This window comes from Urocampus carinirostris, chromosome 4 (assembly GCF_059441175.1).
Source record: "Urocampus carinirostris isolate Australia breed hairy pipefish chromosome 4, RoL_Ucar_1.0, whole genome shotgun sequence".
Lineage (NCBI taxonomy): Eukaryota > Metazoa > Chordata > Actinopteri > Syngnathiformes > Syngnathidae > Urocampus > Urocampus carinirostris.
This window is the reverse complement of record NC_142352.1, coordinates 30,322,687-30,341,930: the sequence shown is the minus strand read 5'-3', so window position 1 is coordinate 30,341,930 and position 19,244 is coordinate 30,322,687. Positions and strand designations below refer to the sequence as shown.

At 42.0% G+C, this 19,244-nt stretch overlaps 2 protein-coding genes and 1 pseudogene across 2 annotated transcripts in view; all 3 read right to left on the bottom strand.

Annotated features, from left to right (window-relative positions):
* trpm5 (transient receptor potential cation channel, subfamily M, member 5) overlaps positions 1-7,997 on the bottom strand; it is a 42,249-nt gene extending 34,252 nt beyond the window's left edge. Inside the window, exons 1-8 of the mRNA XM_088333349.1 lie at positions 7,982-7,997; positions 7,768-7,926; positions 5,213-5,344; positions 3,729-3,807; positions 2,387-2,534; positions 2,133-2,313; positions 1,158-1,324; positions 872-1,049 (exon numbers count right to left, since the gene is read on the bottom strand). Coding sequence (XP_088189475.1) covers positions 872-1,049; positions 1,158-1,324; positions 2,133-2,313; positions 2,387-2,534; positions 3,729-3,807; positions 5,213-5,344; positions 7,768-7,926; positions 7,982-7,997 — 1,060 coding nt within the window. The remainder of the gene's footprint in view (positions 1-871; positions 1,050-1,157; positions 1,325-2,132; positions 2,314-2,386; positions 2,535-3,728; positions 3,808-5,212; positions 5,345-7,767; positions 7,927-7,981) is intronic.
* Positions 7,998-9,723: 1,726 nt separating this feature from the next.
* LOC148367276 (U2 spliceosomal RNA) lies at positions 9,724-9,903 on the bottom strand (annotated as a pseudogene).
* Positions 9,904-12,112: 2,209 nt separating this feature from the next.
* znf319a (zinc finger protein 319a) lies at positions 12,113-17,886 on the bottom strand. The gene is made up of 2 exons (XM_088334134.1): positions 17,560-17,886; positions 12,113-15,544 (listed from the first exon to the last, which is right to left on the bottom strand). The coding sequence occupies exon 2, from the start codon at positions 15,433-15,435 to the stop codon at positions 13,666-13,668; it is 1,770 nt and encodes a 589-aa protein (XP_088190260.1). The 5' UTR covers positions 15,436-15,544; positions 17,560-17,886; the 3' UTR covers positions 12,113-13,665.
* Between the last annotated feature and the right edge of the window lie 1,358 nt (positions 17,887-19,244).

Genomic DNA, 19,244 nt, shown 5'->3' with positions numbered 1-19,244 from the left:
TCCGCGTCATTACCTCGTGTGCCGCCCGCGGTTAACACGTGCTCAAAGTTTTGAGCAGCTCAAAACTTTTTTGCGCGGCCAACCGCGTGTGAATTTCCGACAGCGAGTAAGGCACTGCTGTATCTCGTCTATCAAAGCGTGCCTGCCTGACTGAGATTCAAAGATGGACCTGAAACCTGTCAACGCCTGCGACAACCAGCCGGCAGATATGGGAAGCTGCATCGTTGCTGTTTCTGACTTTTTGGACGATGTTCCAGGCTTTAGGCATCTTTGCTGTCATGCACTTTCCGGACAAATTTCAACATACTATATAACTATTGTTTTTATTTTATTGATGTTTACTATATTTATGAACTGTTACCCAATGCTAAATCTATTCCACCCTGGTCATCCTGGAAGGGGGTTTACTAATTGTGAGGCTCCTTCTAAAGTTTTATTTTTTCCTCACGCTGAGGTTTTGAGTTTTTTCTTGCCCGAATGTTGGTTTAAGATCAGGGGATGGTGTAATTGTAATCCTGTGCAGTCCTTTGAGACATCTTGTGATTATGGGCTGTACAAATAAATGTGACTTGACTTAACTTGACTTTTGTGAAGGCCTCTAGCAACAACTAAGGGCTGAAATGTGATTGGTTGAATTTTTCTATATAAATGTACAGATCTGGAAGCCGTACAACCATGGAGAGAAAAACGAAAGGAAGCTGATGGATAACTAACTTATATCATTTAAAAAGTATTGGACAAAATTGAATTAACATCACAAGACTTAGGTATTTTTAGGCCAGCAGATAATTCCTTTCAACCCATCACTGGCTTTTAATATTTGTAATCGGATATTGTTATTGTGTTAAGTCTTTCCCTCCCGTGTGTTTACCTCCATAGCCTGTGCGCTGAAGAGAAATGTGCTTGAGTAGCTTGACTCTCATTTCACTCGTGGCTCCGGGTCTGTTTGGATCTTCCTCCACCAGCACAAAATGAGAATGGTGGCTGTCCAGGGAATAAACAGACCCATGCGGCAAGTCCTGCGGCTTGTACACGGCTGGCACACCCAACTTGAAGTAATAAAAAGACACAAGATCAAAACCTCATTTTAGAATGCCAGGAAAAAAATAAGCATCTTGGCTTCTTTCTCAGGTTCTTATCGTGTACACTTTAAACACCTTGGCCCCGAGTAGTGCCTCTCGGTTGTGGATCATGTTCCAGGACGCGATGCCAATGGCTACTACACGAACTTTCGCAGAGGTGCTGGCCAAGGAGTGATCTTGTACGGCCTGACCCAAGTGCTTGGTGATGCCAAATCGTAGGCCATTAGTCAGAATCCACGCCCCTGGAGTACAGAGACTTGGAATTTAGCTTAAAAGATCTCATTGCTTAGGTTCCCATATGATGAATATTTCGTATTGTGTGGTTTCTTATGTGATTTTACTTGTCTTACAGCGCCCTTTTGAATGAACCAAACAAACACATATTAAAACTTCGATTGCTTCTCACTGACTCCATTGAAGAGTTTGATCTCTTTTTTTAACCGTACAGCATGCTGTGTGTGGATTTGTTCTACGTTTTAGCCATTTTACCTTTTTTTCTTCCGTTTTCTAGCCATTGTATAATAAAACGGCTGCCTCTCGGCATCTTGACAATTGTGCTCTTGTGCTATGATGCTTCACAAATTAATGCCAGCTGCTTTAAGCACAGCGGAAGAAGAAATACAATAGCTAAGCGGAGCCACAAGAACTAGCATGTCGGCTTCATTTTTTAGCAGACTTATTTTATTTTTCTATATTTAATGCGTGATTTATTGAGTTAGACAGCCAAGAAACATGGCAATAATTTCAAGTATTTACAAGCACATCACCCAAAATCCCCACACTTTTCAAACATTGAAAACACAACATTGAAATAGAAGCATTGTAAAGGATTTCCAGCACCAAACAAAGCTTGATTATTCCAAGATTAACTTTGATGAAGTCATGAATTATTTAGACATTTTGGTCTGCTGCCTCCAAAGGCAGCAGATGAGTGGTTAGCGCGCAGCCCCATGAAAAACAGGTCCATGGTTCAATTCCAATTACTGCCGCCTCCCTGTGTGGAGTTTGTATGATCTCCCCGTGCCTGCATGGGTTTTCATCCAGGCATACCTGTGCTTTGTGCGGCTTTCACAAGACCTTTTCTCAGTGTGTCCCTGAGCCAAGGCTTCATCTGAGCCATCTCATCTCCTCCCACTAAAGCAACAACCAGGTGTGGAGGAGCGAGTCCCCAATGCTCTGTAAGCATCTGAAAGATGTGCGCTGCGTTGGTGTTGCCTTCTACCCTCATGAACTGGAAGACCAGGAAGTAGAAAAAAGTGATCTCCTTAGTCTGACTAACATTGAGATCTTGTTTTGTTCCCTACCTTTCCTTTTGTTTGGGACGTTCCAATGAAGTCAATATCACCGATTCTTTCAGCTGGTAAGTGACTCTTTATTCTGCTGCTCCTCTGTTCAAAAACATTTTGCAGTGTCTCGTTCTCGGTAATGCAACATGAACAGCCCTGGAGGACACTGAACACACACAAAAAAGGTTTTTAACATACCGTAAAATCCGAACTAAGGCGCACCTGATTATAAGTTGTTACACAAAAAGAGTTTTAATAATATACGGTACCTTAACCCCTTAAGGTTCACAAGTACGAAACTACAACATTATTATCTTTACTCCTTTTTGTCCCCAAACAGTTTCTCTTTTGTTAATTAAAAAGGCAAGTTTCTCTTGTCAACAATGTCCTTTATTATTGCGTTTGATTCAATTTTCCTTGTCATGTAAAAAAACGTAGCTTTTTAGTATCAAACCACTAGCATTATTTATTAGTGTACTACTTTGCTTCTGGATTGATCAGTTATTATCCAAAACAATAAACCAAAAAAATCAATACTATAAAGCTAAAATTGACATATCTTTAGAGTATTACTTCATCCATGATAAATGCTAAACACAATATAAAGCCATGAGCACTCCCTGCTGACAAATTCGATTCTGAAGCAAATAATATAATTCAAAGCAATTTTCTCTAGTGACGCAAAGTCCTGCCTGGGAAAACTTAGCTGCAATGCAAAACTCTGGCACATCTGTCCTCAGCTTGTTTTCCACATTTTTCACGTTTTTCGTGTTAGAATAGCTCCACCTTTTAAAGGGGCAGTGTCACAAACCAGGCAGGGGGCTGTGATAAAGATCTGGCAGGTGTCTGATCATCCATAGACCCCAAAGGTAAAAAGAGAAAAAATACTGTACAGAAATAAAACTGTACTAGTGTGAGTTTATATACTTTACCTTTTCAAAAAGATGCTATTTCTTTGTACAAATGCATAATCTGTTCTTGCTCTCTTTTTGTTGCCCCGATAAGGGGCATGCTATGCATGTTCCATTTTATTGTGTTTTATATCCTCAAAAAGAAAATGAAATTGTATTGCATTTCTCTATTGTTTAACAAAGCAATCAAATATACTCTAATGAAGTTAACTTGAAGGCGATACCCTACAGGAGAGTAGTCATATGGTGCATCATTCTCCATGGGATGATAGTCGAGTAATATAGGTAGTATCAATGAATAAAGTATATGTTGCATTCATATTTTGCGCCTTCGGAAAAAAATTGTTTTTTTGGTCCAATATTGCTCTTTCAACATTGATGAGTTAGACAGACAGGCGGGCGGACAGAAAGACGGACAGAAGGACAGACAGACAGAAAGACAGACATACCGGTGGTCCTCTGTCCATTCTAGTACGTCCCCACAATGCAGACATGTTGTCCGTGGCTGTAGCCTCTGAAACAAACAAACTTGTGATTTTTATTGTGCTCCCCAATAAACCAATTATGGCTTTTTCATCACCCGTTCCACATTACAAAAGGTCATTTGAGGGGCATGCAGAAAATGCAAAACAGGCAAAATTTCCATCCATGCTCCTTATGCAAAGCAACTCTTAGCATACGTTTAAACTTAAAATTCACAAAGCGCCAAGTTGGATGCCAAGAGTGACTGAATCAAACTCCCTATGACGAATCCACATGTATGGTTTTTGTTTGAAACGAGCGCTGGATGCTGCAGTTATTCTGATTGCTTAAATATATTCAAATTATGATCATTGTGTTTTAGACAGGCGTCTGTTTTTTGATTGTTTTCCAGATTAACTAATCTTAGGACTTTGTGTTAAGAAGTGAGTGGGAATGAGAGTTTGTATTCAGTCGTGTTTCAGTTGCATGGATGTTGGACAGTGGTAAGAGATATTTGACTACAGGTTTGACTAGGACCGGATAAATCCGATCAGGCATGCAAATGATAGGATTTGCATAAATTCATCTGGAACTTAATGATCTCACCTCCCTTCCTTAGCGTTTTATATCAATTAACTTTGACAAGTTGCTTAAGTTTAACTGGATTAATCACTGACAGTCCACAGAATTCTGATTACTAACAGCATATGAAGTTCAGTACATAAGCTTAATCAAATATTCTGTTCATAGCTGTTTGATTTCACATTTTCAAATAACTCTAATTTCAAAATGATGATAGATAGTTATACATAGTTTGAAATAGTTACAAATAAGCATTTGTACTTACAAGAGAGATATCCTTTCTACCCAGCATTTTTTCGTGTTGAAACGCTTGAGATGGGCAAGTAAGTGGGACAGACCTATCACTGCAAATGTACCAACAACACCACCTATTTGCATACTTCTCAGCCAATGACAAGACTCGAGACCGTGGACAGAACATTTAAAAAAAAAGCTTGTCCTAGGAGTTACAGTCAAAGACTTTTTAACCTAGCCGTCTTAAACAAGTTGATATCATTAAGGTTTTCAGTTTGTCGAAATTGTACAACACAGGCAAACATATAGGGTGGTTTTCGTTTGCCAATGGTAAATGGTATATTATACAGCGCTTTTCAAATCAATGAAGACCTCTCAAAGCGCTTTACAATGTGCTTCACAATCACCCATTCATACACACACTCACATACCAATAGCGGCCATGCAGCCATGCAAGGCGCCGACCTGCTTATCGGGGCATTGGGGATTCAGTGTCTTGCCCAAGGACACGTAGACATATAACACGGAGGAGCCGAGAATCAAACCTGCGATCTCTCTTGATCCCAAGACGAGCGCTCTACGTCCTGAGCTAATGCCGCCCTAATGGCAAGGTCTCATGTGTGACTGACCTTTAAGATTATTGGCACAAAAGCACTTTGGGTGACAATTTTGATCCTTTTGATTTGCAATTCCATTTCCGATCCTGCAATATACACTTCCACAATCCTGATTTCCAAGCAAATGGGTGGGGATGTTCCGATCAGCTGGGAGTTGATTGAGTTCCATCCTTGGACATATAGGAAGAGAAATAGCAAGGTCCCCGAGGCTTAGGTCCATAGAGGAAAATACATCATTCGGGGATAAGGATAATGTATTTGTTTCTGTATGTATTTCTCATCCCCAAAATGGGCTGAATATTCCCAAATATTTTAAATATAGCATGTTCTAAATATTAAACATGTTGTTGGGATCTTATTCATGTTAGGCAGAGAACCAATATTGCATTCTCGTGTATTCTTTTTACAATATGTTAAGATTTGTAGGTCCAGTCCCTCCTTTTTCTTCAATCTTTATTTGTTGTGAAGAGGAGCTTTAATGTCAAGTCAAGTCAAGTCATTTTTATTTGTATAGCCCTAAATCACGAAGAGTCTCGAAAGGGCTTCACAAATTATTACACTATAATACACAGACTATTTTTCAGAATATTATTATACATTCCCCTGCTCTGGAGCCGACGAAAAGAGTAGGTTATTCATATGCTATAGAGTAGAAGTGAGTTTTAAGCTTAGATTTAAACATTTCCACTGAGGTTGCAGATCGGATCTCAGGGGGAAGAGCATTCCACAGCACCGGTGCCCGGATGGAGAACGCTCTCGAAACAGCAGAACACTTCTTTGCTCTTGGGATCACCAGAAGACCGGCACTCTCAGAACGTAGGCTTCAGACCGGGACATAGGTGGAAATCAGATCTGAAAGATAAGAGGGAGCAAGTCCATGTATGATTTTGTATAATACTAAAAGAACCTTGAAATCACATCTAAGGCTAACTGGGAGCCAATGCAGGTTAGCCAAAATCGGTGTGATGTGATCGGACTTTTTTGACCTAGTTAAAAGCCTCGCTGCGGCATTTTGTACCAGCTGAAGAGACTTGATTCTAGACTTCGGGAGACCAGAGATTAGTGCATTACAGTAATCGAGACGGGAGGTAGCAAACGCATGAATTATAATTTCCGCATCCGACTGAGACAGTATAGAACGAATTTTAGCAATGTTACGAAGATGGAATAAAGCGGTTCTAGTAATTTTCTTTACATGCGTTTCAAAGGATAGATCAGGGTCAAATATGACACCTAAATCTTTAACTGAGTCACTCTGTGTGATGTGACATTTGTCAATGTTCACAGCAGTTTTTGAGAATAAGTCACCATCAATTCGTCGAGGTAACATAATATGCTCATGAAATTCTGATCACCGAATATCGACATCATCATCCTCATAAATGTTGCTGGGCTGTTGCAAAGTCCCTGAGGGAGCCGGTTGTACTAATGAAGCCCAAAGCAAAGTGGCCACAAATGCTGCAGCAGCTCACCTTCTGCTATAACTGCACAGAGCATGAGACAACAGGGTTTGCACCGTTCTACCTAGTGTTTGGGAGGATCCCTCGTCTCCCTGTCGATGTCATGTTTCAACATGCTAGTACCAATGATGCTGTTGTCAGCTACTCTGACTTTGTAACCCATCTGAAGAAGGATCTACAAGAAGCTGCTCAGATTGTACGGAGGAATACTCTCAGAGAACAGACTCGCCACGCTAAGCTGTAAAACCGTAGGGCCAAAGGATCACCCCTCGTCGTGGGAGACCGGGTGTTGATCGCCAACAGAGGTGTCCCAGGGAAACGCAAGGTTGCAGATAAGTGGGAGTCGACCCCGTATGAAGTCATATCAGTCAAGCCTGATCTCAATGTCCATAGAGTCAAGGATTGCCTGATGGGCAAAGAGAGGGTAGTTCACAGGAATTTGCTTCTCTCTGTTAGCTTCTTGCCCTGTGAGGGAGATATGGCCTACGAATCTGAACACGCAGGGTGTGACGCTGCTACGCATGGAAGTAATGTGTGTCCTGATTTACCTGATGCGGTCGAAGGCAGTGATGTCCGTACAGTAAACTGGGTGATACAGTCAGGTGAAAAGCAAGTTCATTCAGAGATGGAGGATAACTCACTAGACAGCAGATCTGATGTCCAGTCTGACTCTCTCACAGTCCTATTGCTGCTTGAAATTCATCATGGCTAACACAAGAAAATATGGAAGCAGCCTTCCAAAATTTGCAAAGTTGTCTCCTTTGAGCTTCCATAGTATGTCTTCCAGTGTGGAGCCCCATCCTGTCTGAAAATAAAATACCCACTGTTTCCCATTCAATTTATACTTGTTTTCCAGCATGTTGGGTTACGTCTCACCATTGACTTCTGCTCTATCCAAGAAGAATGGTCCGTAGACGGCTTACTTTGACATAGCACAGTAAACATTCACCTTTGGGGAATCCCGCTGATGCTCAAGAAGTAACTGTGGGTTCTCAGTAGAAAAGTAGGTGTCATTTTCAAGCAGACTTGTTCAAACACATGGTAACAATTTCAAGCATCTACAAGCACTTCCCCAAGAATTCAGGCACTTTTCAATCCTTGAAAACACATTAAAATTCAAAGATCTTGAGCACCCGAACTGACCCTGAGTAGTAGGTCAAAGGGAACCAGTCGTCCTTGCAATGACTTCAGGTGAAGTGGCTCCAAAGCCTTCCTGATGCCGTCCGTTCGATGGGCGGCCGCCTTGAGGACCTGGCAGAGGGTGCCGGTGTGGGGCGGCGGCGCAGGGACGGCTGCAATAACTCAATCATCAGCAGGAGGATGAAAACCGAAGAAGATGGCACAAACCGTAAAGACGAAGCATCCTATGAGGCGCCGGAATCACGCATTCATATATCGATCGACGGAGCCAGCAAGGAAAATCAATGATGTCCACTGTCCAACATCAAAGTCTTCAAAAGTCCGAAAGGGGGCGTGGCCTCTGAAGTCCGGTAGGAGGAAAGAGTCGTATGTCGAAGTCAACATGACATGATTTAGCCTTTCTGAGTTTATAGCTACTGTCAAAACAACTACATTTTTGGGGGATTTGTTGCTGCTAAATGTTATTGCACTTCTTTTCATTGCACTATGGTTACAATGCACGATTTTCATCACACTGTTATTATAACTTAAGTCAGTCTCAAAGCACAATGTTGTAAAAAAAATGTTGCCCGTTCATCCTGACAGTCTTTTATCTGATTTTCTCTTTAAAGTCTTTATTACATGTTTAACTTTGAGGGCCATGTCTAATGACATGAAAGACAATTCAATTCCATACAAAAGTAAAAATCAAACTAAGGATACTTGGTACTGTACTTGAAGGGATATTGTGTATTATTTATCAAAGGGTAGGGCTGGGCGATACTGGGAAATTTGGTATCGATCATTTAAGTAAATGCAGGGTAGTATCAAACGATACCGATCCGACACCTATACGTTTTCCTTGGAAACATCACAATTATTGAATAATTGAACAATTCCCCACTGAGTTAGTTAATACTAACAATAAATACAGCGCGACATTTTATTCAATAAAATGATTGTTATTAAATAACTATATACCTAGAGGAGAAAATATTTTTTTCTAGTCTTCAATGACTTGAAAAGCGCTATAAAAATGCAGGCCATTTACCATTCTAATACGCCCTTTACAGAACAACATCCGAAAGAGTCGAACCCAATAAAGCAAATACTGCTTTACAATATCAAAAAGACAATTAAAGCATCTTCCACTGTGCAATATTTTGAAAATAAAGTCACTGTGAAGCCTTTTTGGTTCTGTTGCCATAGTGACACAGGATTTAGAGGGTTTTGTTCAGGAACACTAACATGTTTACATTTTTGGTTGCCGCTCGTTGATCTTGGCAGGGTGAGCTTTTTCAACGTGTTTATGTATATTTGTGATGATGCCACAGTAGCATACCACTTTTCTATACAAATGACACCTGGTATTGTCCTTTTCTGTAGTTGAGAAATTGTCCACACTGCATCGCGCTTCCGGTTGGCCATTGTCATTTTCAACTTTGTTTAGGGTTGGGCGACTCCATCTGGCAAGTGACACTAGCTTCATAGCGGCAAAGTTTGTGTAGGCTGTGGTGTATTGCGGTAAGAATATGCTATACAGCCGGACGGAGCGAACGGTTGTTTTGCCACTCAATTCCATGACTTTGTTACCGTCAACAGATCGTAGTTCTCATTTTAGCTGCATTAAATCGACTGCAACAACAATCAGCCTAGCTTAATCGTTGCGTGTGTCTGCAAGCCATGTGTATGGTCACCTTCCCAGCCCCAGCATGGACATTTAGAGTTTTTTTGTACCCTGTTAGAAATAAATGGGGGAAAACCTAATAATAGTATTTCTTCTAACCACAAAGTGGTTTGTGATGGGGGTTTTGGGGTTTTTAAGGGTTATTGATCTATCTTCGTTATTCATTATCCATTATCCGTTATCGGTCAGTTCATAATACGCTACAAAGCCTAGGAGCCGGGACACTTACTCTCAGCCAAAAGGCCAAGCTAAGGTCCTAGCCCTAAAGCCTTGCTGCGATCATTGCGAATGCACCGTTCCCGGAGGTACTGCAATACCGGGCCGATGCGTGGAGTGGACAGAGCAAGCTCATATTCCATCTCCGAAATGCAAAAATCAAAGAAGCAGACACATCTGAATTCTCATATTTGGCTGTGAACATCTCTTCCCAATTATATCAGAATGTCCACAAATCGGAAGTGATACTCCTGAACAATATTCAATGATCTTAAATCACTCCAAGTGAAATTAATGGAAAAATGTACCAGCCAGACACAGGGTGCTCAGCAGCCTCAAAGCTCTGAACCTAAAATCGTCGATTTATATGAAGGAAAAGCATAAATAGTGGTGCATGCATGTCGTCTGTAAGTAAAATTTTTCGAGCGCATATCGCCTGCTGTAACGTCCGTCCAAAGAGCTCGCTGGTGGTCTCAAATGCTCCGGCACACGCAGAAATGACGTAACCGGAGCCGTGCCCTTGGTCTATATATGCTACAACGTGCGTTAGCTCTTATTGAACTTAAATAGAAACGATCAATCAATAGGTGCATGATGTATATTTAAATATAATCTTAAATAAAACGGTAATCCTGGGGAAAATAACCCTTATGATTACTTAAAAAATTAATTACATACTTTTTGTTCAACTGTAACGGAGTACAACTACAATTTGGAACACAAATTACGTAAAGAAGTTACATCTATTACGCTACTCCCCAAGCCTGAGGTTGTGTTTTTAATATATTGGATTTGTATTTTTATTTACTTCGAATTATAAGAAAAAATACGTCTTTACAATTTAATGTCATGTCTTTGATGATGGATGCTCATTTTTCCAAACGTTATGTTGGCAGGTCACAAAATCATCACTTGACTTTAAGAACAGTGCTGCACTCTATGGGCTGAAATATAGAACACTTCTGACTACTTTACTCACGTTTATACATGTGTATGCTTGAAGGTGGTTTGATGCATATTCCCCTTCATTTTACGGTACTAACCTGGTTCCTATGTAGGGAAAAGTTGAAACTCTTTTATTTTGTGAGTTCCTTCCAGGGGCCACTTCGTAGAGGGGGTTGAACAGGGGATGAATCAGAACCGGACTCGTGAGTTGCGCCGCCATGATATGAAAAACACTGAGTTTTCGGTTCGAACCTCGCAAATTTGAGTCAGTCCGTGTAGAATTTACGGCTCACACGACAGAATGAATGGAGCCCTGCTTCGACTAGTCACCATGGCAACGGGCCAGCAGAGGGCGCATTTTTGACTGCTCTCGGAACACAAAGCAGTGACCCAGACATGACAAAATAATGAAATAATCTGCATTTATATACCGCGTTTTTAAGTCAATGAAGACTTCCCAAAGCGCTTTACAATGTGCTTCACATTTTACCCATTCACACACCAATAGCGGCCGTGCTGGCATGCAAGGCACCAACCTGCTTATTAGGGGCATTAGGTATTCAGTGTCTTACCCAAGGACACGTAGACATTTAACACGAAGGAGCCGGGATTCGAACCTAACCTCTTGATCCCAAGACGAGTGCTCTACCTCCTGAGCTAATGCCGCCTCAATAGAAAGGATGAGTACTACTTTTCACGTACTAAATGATCTTTTTTTTTTTTTACAATACCTACAAATAACAGGGGCGGGCCATCAGGACATTCTCTGCTGGTTTTTGAAATATCGGAACCATGGGATACTTATTCATTTAAAATCGTCTGTCAGGTTCCTTTCATTGTCTTTCCCCTGGTTGTGCTTCTTCGATATGTGCCTTCATACTTGAGCATTTAATCAATCACAATTAAGCCATTAGGCCTACTTGTTACCAGGGTCAGAAATCTTTAAGAGGCCTTCACAATATGTTCTGCAGGCCCTAAGGCATAAGATAAGTGTGGATAAAGCTGTTAGTTGAGCCAATCAGATTTTTTTTTTGCTAAGTAAAACATTGCTATATTCTTAAATAACGAAATAATTTTAAGATTGTGATTGATGCTTTTTTCATGTGTCGCAGCTGTAGTAATATTTCATAGCAATTTAAGTTATTGAGGGTTGGATTTATTCAGACATAGGACTACTGAAGGCCCGGGTGTGAATTACACAGAACTACACAGCATATTAGTTAAATCCGCTCATCGTCACGTACGAATAATGTAAACAAAATGACTCGCCTTACAGTCCTGTTCCTCACTTAAGCGAACAAGACATGAATTTCCCAAATGACATGCAAATATACACAATAACATCCACATTGGTAATGACCAGGGGTCTTCATTCATGAAATGTGTCTCCTTTTTCTTAATATGGTTTATTTAACTTGTCTGTTTACAGTATGAACAGGTGTCTAGAGGTTATATTTTGGTATTTTTAAGCTCAATTTAAATGCGAAATCATCTCCCCCTCCACAAGTGAACTTCTTGTTTTGTTTTCTTTTAAACGTTTCACATAACAGAAATAGCACACAAAGCCAATTTCCCCATTTCCCCAAGGAATTCCCAGAACAAATATACACCTTTCATTGAGGCTGTGTGGACTGGTCAAGTACTTAAGTATAAACAAGGAAACTCAAAAAAAAAAAAGACACGCTCCGTGATCTCTTTTTCATCCCTCGCATAATTCAACTACTTTCTTACAAGTGAACACAATAATTCTGGATAGTTTGTCAGATTAAATATCATAGAGAAACTTGTGTACTGTCAAAAGATCAGCAAGCTATCAAGAGTAAAAACAAAGAATAACAGGAGCACTACACGTCCATCGTTTACATAAAAGCATACACACAATTACCAATAACTGGGTAGGTTACGCAATAAATCAGTAGTAGTTATAAATATTACATTGTGTACATTTCTATTGCACATGTCGAGTGTTCTCCTGACATGATAGGCATGTGTTTGTAACTAGATGACATTTGTTTTCAAAGATGCAACAATACGTTTTATAGGACAGAGGCTATACACGTTCCCAAAATCCACTTTTTATCCTCCTATTTTTCTTAATAAAACTAATAATACGATAGTGATATCAGGTATGATAAATATTCATGCACAAACGTTATCTAAGGTCTAGAGAGTGAACACACATTGGCACCCAGGGAAGATGGTGAGTGTGGATAAGAGGGGTTTAGATTATTGGACATCAACTCAGTGGAGAGTTTACAAAAGAAAAGGCACATGGATGTCAGGAACAAACATACGGAGCACTTTTTCAACAGCTGTCTTGCCATCCATAAAACGTAAACCTTTTTTAAAAAAAAAAAACAGATGCAATCACATCACATGCAACATCAGGAAACAAAAACTCCCTCGCACATTTTACTATATTATCCGTTTTGGAACTTTCTACAGTAAACAACTTTTCACTATTTACCCAAAATGGTGGGTCATCCCCAAAAATGTATTCACAATGTTCCATGCAGCTCCATTCATTTAAACACTTCAGTCTGATATTTAATATTACACTTGTGTAATGAGTTAAGCAAAAATATGCACTTGATTTTCTCCATCATGAAGGTCGCCATTTTGACACTTGCTGTCAACTGAAAACGACATCACAGTTAGTCAAGTAAACCGTGTGACCCTTCACGACTTTGCTTCTCAAAACAGGTGAGTTGAGATTGCATGTTCCCTGAGTATGTGATATCATCTTCATGACAGCAAGGGAGGAAACCTAAATATGCATTATTTGCCGATTAACTCATAATGCACAAAAGCAGTATTAATCAGAAGCATATTGGGGCTGCATTACAGATACTATTGTAAAGACAACTTTTGGGTTGGCATCCGCTTACCTATACAAAAATTCCTGTTCCTGAGTTTCACCTTTCAACTCGTAGAAGGATAATAAGAGTCTTAACACAATGGACACTATGGTAGAAATCAGGAATCTTTAATCACGGGTGCGTCAGAAGCTATATTTGGCCACGGCAGTTGAGGCCTGTTGTCCAAAGAGGCCTTAACCCGCCTATCATGGGATGCAAGGCGCTTCCGGGAAACTCTCCCCTTCGGCGGTGTGCTGGACCGTGTGTTCCTGCAGAGCGGCGAGGTCGACAAATCGCTCGCCGCACCACACACATTTGAACTGCGTCTCTCGCGAGTGCACGCTCTGATGCTTGGCCAGGTGCTCGCGTTGCTTGAAGCTCTTGTCGCAGCTGGCGCACTTATACGGTTTCTCCCCGGTGTGGACGCGGCGGTGGCGCTGCAGCTCCGACGAGTACCTGAAGCGTTTCTCGCAGTCGGGACATTTCAGCGGTTTCTCGCGGGTCGGGTCGCAGCGATGCTGGACAAACTCTGAGGACGACACAAAGCGCTTGTCACACAGAGAGCATTTCAGCGGCTTCTCTGCGCAGTGAGTGTTTTGGTGGCGCTGCAGCGTGGAGTTCTTTTTGTAACCCTTGCCGCACACATCGCACTTGTAGGGCTTCTCTACTTCACCTCCGCATTTGTGCCTCAGCAATTCTCCCGATTGGCTAAAAGATTTCTGGCAGGAGGCACACTTAAACAAGCTTTCCATTCCGTGCACCTGCTGGTGGTAAAGCAGGTGAGACGGCTGAAGGAAGCCTTTGTCGCACAGGTTGCACTTGAACGGGCGCTCGGCCGGGTTCTTGTGAGTGCGCCGGTGGCGTACCAGCGCATATTGCTGCTTGAAGCTCATCTGGCACTCCTCGCACTGGAAAGGCCGCTCCTCAGAATGAGTGCGTTCGTGCTGCCGGAGGTCCGAAGGCCGCTTGAAGCTTTTCCCGCACAAGCCGCATCGGAAAGGTCTCTCTCCTTCCGGCTGGCATTGATGGTGCAGGAGCTCCGAGGACTCCTTGAAGTGCATTTCGCACAGGTTACACTTGAAAAGGTGCTCGCCAGAATGAGCGTACATGTGGCGCACGAGGTGAGAACGGTGCTTAAAGCTCTTCTCGCAAACGGCGCACTTGTACGGCCGCTCGGAGCTGTGTGTGCGCTGGTGGTGTGCCAAATGGGAGGACTGGCTGAAGCTTTTATTGCATGTGTCGCATTTGTACGGCTTCTCACCTGTGTGGACCCTTTCGTGGCGGGTCAGCTCGGACAAATGTCGGAAGGACTTATGGCACACCGAGCACTTGTACGGCCTATCTGGCGCCGAGGCCTCAAAGGCGGGCGGGGATGAGGCACTGATTGCCGCGCCGCCACCAGATGTCTCTCCGGTCGAGGGCTGCTGGGGGTTGGCTGCCGAGGAAGTGGGGGTGACATTTCCGGATCCAGGACGGTACGTTTTCTCGCAGATGGAACACTTCATCGGGTTGTTTCCATTGCCATGGGAGTTGTGATGCTGGGCCAACGAGGTGAGTAACGAGAAGCCCATCTTACAAACGCCGCAAACAAATGGCTTCTGCTCCACCTGCACACACTGATGTTCCAGCAGATCTGTGGCTTGGCTGAAGATCTTCATGCACTGTGTGCACTGGAAAGATCTGTCTTGGGTAACCATGCACTGGTGCTCGTGGGGGTTGGCGAGGTGAGATATGTCATGTCCGCAGACGCCACACTTATGCACTCGTTCGGCTCCTATCTGCATGGAAGGCTGCTGAGCTTGCACCACATGTTGCTGGCCTAGCTGTTGCTGCTGCAGAGAAGAATCTGGTTGCAGGACAACGCCGTACACAGTGCAGGCCAGAGTGTCCGTTGTCTGCGGGAGTGTGTGGACGACAGCAGGTTGAGCCACTGTGTGCTGCTGCTGTTGCTGCTGCTGCTGCCATGCCTCTGTCATTTTCCCAATTGATTATTCAGAGCTTGGGAGTCGAGTTTTAAATAATACACAGAGTAGATTGATGCAGTTTACGATGCAGTAGTCAGGATGGTGAGGTAAGCATGGACACCTGGGTGGGCACAAAACAATTAGAATTAGGAGGTGTAACACACCTTTATAAACTGCCATGAGCATTTTATTGCCCATAAGCAGAGTTAAACATTCCATTCCAATATCCGCTCCGCTTATCCTCAGTAGGGTCGCAGGAGTGCTGGAGCCCATCCCAGCCATGTTCGGGCAGGGGACACCCCGGACTGGTTGCCAACCAGTTACAGGGCACACAAGGACAGACAATTCGGTCACTCCTTCACACCTAGGGACAATTTGGACCAGCCAATTAACCTAACATGGACATTTTTGGAATGTGGGAGGTAACTGGAGTGCCCGGAGGAAACTCAAACAAGCACAGGGAGAACATGCAAACTCCACACAGGAAGGTTCGATCTCATGATCTCAGAACTGTGCCGCACACGCGCTAACCACTGCGCTGCCGTGCTGAACGGAGATAAACATAATCACACATTTTCTTGTTTAGGAAAAACAAAGCACCTAAGGGATCAGCGAACCATGAAAGCACATTGTGTGCATGCAGTATGTAAATACCGTGCATTTTTGCGGAAAATGGTCGATGTAAGTCCTTATGTTTCAGCAGTGGTGCTCAAATGGTGGTATTCAGACCTCGGGTGGCACTCTTGCAGGTAAATGACATTAATAACAAGTCAAATCGAGTCATGTTTATTTGTGACGCCCTTAATCACAAGGAGTCTCAAAGGGCTCTACAGACCACAGACTATTGCAAACTACAGACTATTTTTACACCTTTAAAGTACGAGTATTATTTCAACTGGCTAATTATTTAAAATATGTATTAAATACTGTGTAAGCACTGTGAAAGAATTTATTAGTGTCATTCATCAGGTAAAACAATTCTGAACAGATATTCATTCTGACTAGTAAGGATGGCATGCAATGTAAATATTCCTAGTTGCAAAAAACCCTTCAATTTAAATGTTCTTTGTGTTATATTTCTATCCGTTTACACATTATCCAGAGACATAAGAAAATGGCATCGATAATAAGAAAAGGTATTATAATTTGTGTTTGTATTGTTGCTGTCAATTTATCATATTTTTAAACTTTGTGTTCTAATTAATTGAGATCTTTTAATTGAGAAAAGTTGTCTGAAATGCAAGATGGAAGTAAATGTAATGTGTCTTATTCTTATTTTACTATGAATAATTCTTTATCCATGAAATGATATCAATATCTAAAATTCACATTTATCATTTATGAAAGCAAAACCAAAATGTTTGACTGGAAATGACAATTATTTTACTCCATATTCCCAGCAATGTCCATTTTATGATATTTACAAATGCCAACAATAAAACAGAACATATAAAGTGTGATCAACTAGATTAGGGTATGTAATATTCACTTAACCAAAAACGCTTTGCGCTCTTTCTGGTTCATTTCACCACATCGCGAAAATTTCCTAAACGCTTGTATAAATGAATAGCGTCCCTGCGAAATCGGACTATATCTTGAATGTAATCCCCATGCACCACGTATAATGGCAAGTGTATTAAACATACAACTCGAAAGTGTTTCGCTTAACGAAGCAATATTCATTAGCAGCCGTGTGGGTCATGCAAATCCTGCAGCCGAATGGAAAATGTCCCCATTTTGAAGCCATAGCTGTAGCTAATAGCCTCGGGAGCTAACAGCTACAATGCACCCTTGCCGTTACCCACGGAGTGATTTTGTCTTGTAAATATTCCAAAATAATTATCCCATCACTTTCCGCTTTCTTTACACTGTAAATTATAATGTTTAGTCACATTGAGTAGTGTTTAATTGCATGCGAAAGGGGCGTATGGAGCATCACTAAAAAGCTACTGGCGCCTTTTCGATTTGGCGTTTTATGAAAGGCCACCGTAAGATTGACTTAGATGGGAGCCTCCATGGAGAACTGACCCCGAATCTAAGGTAGGCCTCGGCGGGGAAATACTAGCCTCTCGCGGGCCACTGTATTAGCCTCAGCTAAACGCCACATTTTACAAACACTCATTCACCGAAACCTACCCGGCCCGCTTAGTGATGCTTCTCGCTGTTGTCCGCGAAGCGAAGCCGCTGACATTCGGGGTGAGTCGGTAGACCGGCGGGAGAAGGGATGCGGTAGCAACTCGACGCCATCCTCCTGCGGATGGATTAACACCGGAAACCGCGCAGTGAGCTCAGCTACGACCGAAGCCGCTCCACTGAGAAGGATGAAAACAATCACGGAGGTGAGAACAGTTTACTCGTGGGGGGTTTGTCGCAAGAACGGGCTAACAAAAGACGACGAGGAACAGAAAAGAAATGACCAATGTAGCGTTTACCGAGTTAAGCTAGGGGGCAGTGTTGGGAAGAAGGAGTGGGCGAGTCGATCCAGATATCGACAGGGTCGATACTAAGCGAATACTTGGATCAGATCGATACTATTATCTTGGGTTTGATACTTCACCCCTCCTCCAGTTTCCTAAAAGAGACGCGTCTACATGTATATCAGGGGTGTCAAACCCATTTAAGCTTGGTGGCCATGGTAGAAAGACGCTCTCATGGGGGTAGGAGTGATGATTGAAGAGAAAGAAAAGAAGTGAGAGAAAGAGAGAGAGAGAAAGAAAGAAAGAGAGAAAATTAGTGACAGAAAGGGAGAAACAAAGGGGAGAAAGAAAGAGAGAGAGAGGGAGAGAAAGAGAGAGTGGAAGACAGCAAAAGAGAATCAATGAGAAAGCAATCAAGAAAGAGAGATACCAGAGAGAAAGAGATATCAAATAAGATTCAAAGAGAGAAACAGAAAATACCCGTTTCCGAGAAAACTTCTGATGTAAACGGCTTTTAGTGCATTTCAAGCAGAACTTTTACTTCTGTGTTTTTCCTTTTTTTGTATTTGTGATACATCCAATATATAAACAATGCTTTCCATTAAGACAAGGGCAATCAACTTGCAAAAAAAAATGTTATTGCAAGAACACTGACCTTATGCATGAAATTTGCAAAGTCTTTTCAGCGTCCGGTGTTTCCTGTGACGTATTCACATAATTTTGGTCACTTTGGGGCCATCCAAAAACTCTCAATCGCTGTATAGAGGAAGCAAAGCAACACGAGGAAGTAGGGGCTCCTTTATGTGTGGACAAAGATCTGACCAAAGCTTTTTGTTGTCAACCTGAGGAACAAATTAACAAGCGTGTGAAGTCTCGGCGTTTGTTTTTTGATCTTTAAGTGGTCAGCAATACAAAAAGTCGAGATCGAGTGGTGCTTTATCATATTAAAATTATTCCTAGAGGCTTGATACTCACTGATCAGCAGCACCAAGGCAACCTGCGACAAAGCTTCTGAAAATGTATTTATACATTTTGGCACTGAATGAGTAAAGTTTTTTGTTCATGTAGGGCTTGCTTTCCTATATATTCTCTTCCTCAGAGATCTCAACCTACCTCAATCTAAAAATCCTTTCCAAGGAGTCCTAACTAACGAGACACCTCGGGCCTTTCCCGGAGAACTATGACAAAGTACTGGATAAAAACTACAGCAGGGCATATTCTTAGTTCAAAAATTTTCTCTCATTTGTCAAATTACACAAACAGTCTTACGATCACAGTTTCTTAGAATACATTGAATTAGTCCTTAAAAGTACTTATATTTTGTTGTAATCTACATATGTATAAAATTATTCATCTGTGTTTCCTATTATTTTGTTTTTAAATACCAGGTGTGATGGGCTGTCA

What these genes read in the sequence shown, in the direction of transcription:
- znf319a (XM_088334134.1), bottom strand. Translation starts at nt 15,435, where the DNA reads ATGACAGAGGCATGGCAGCAGCAGCAGCAACAGCAGCAGCACACAGTG.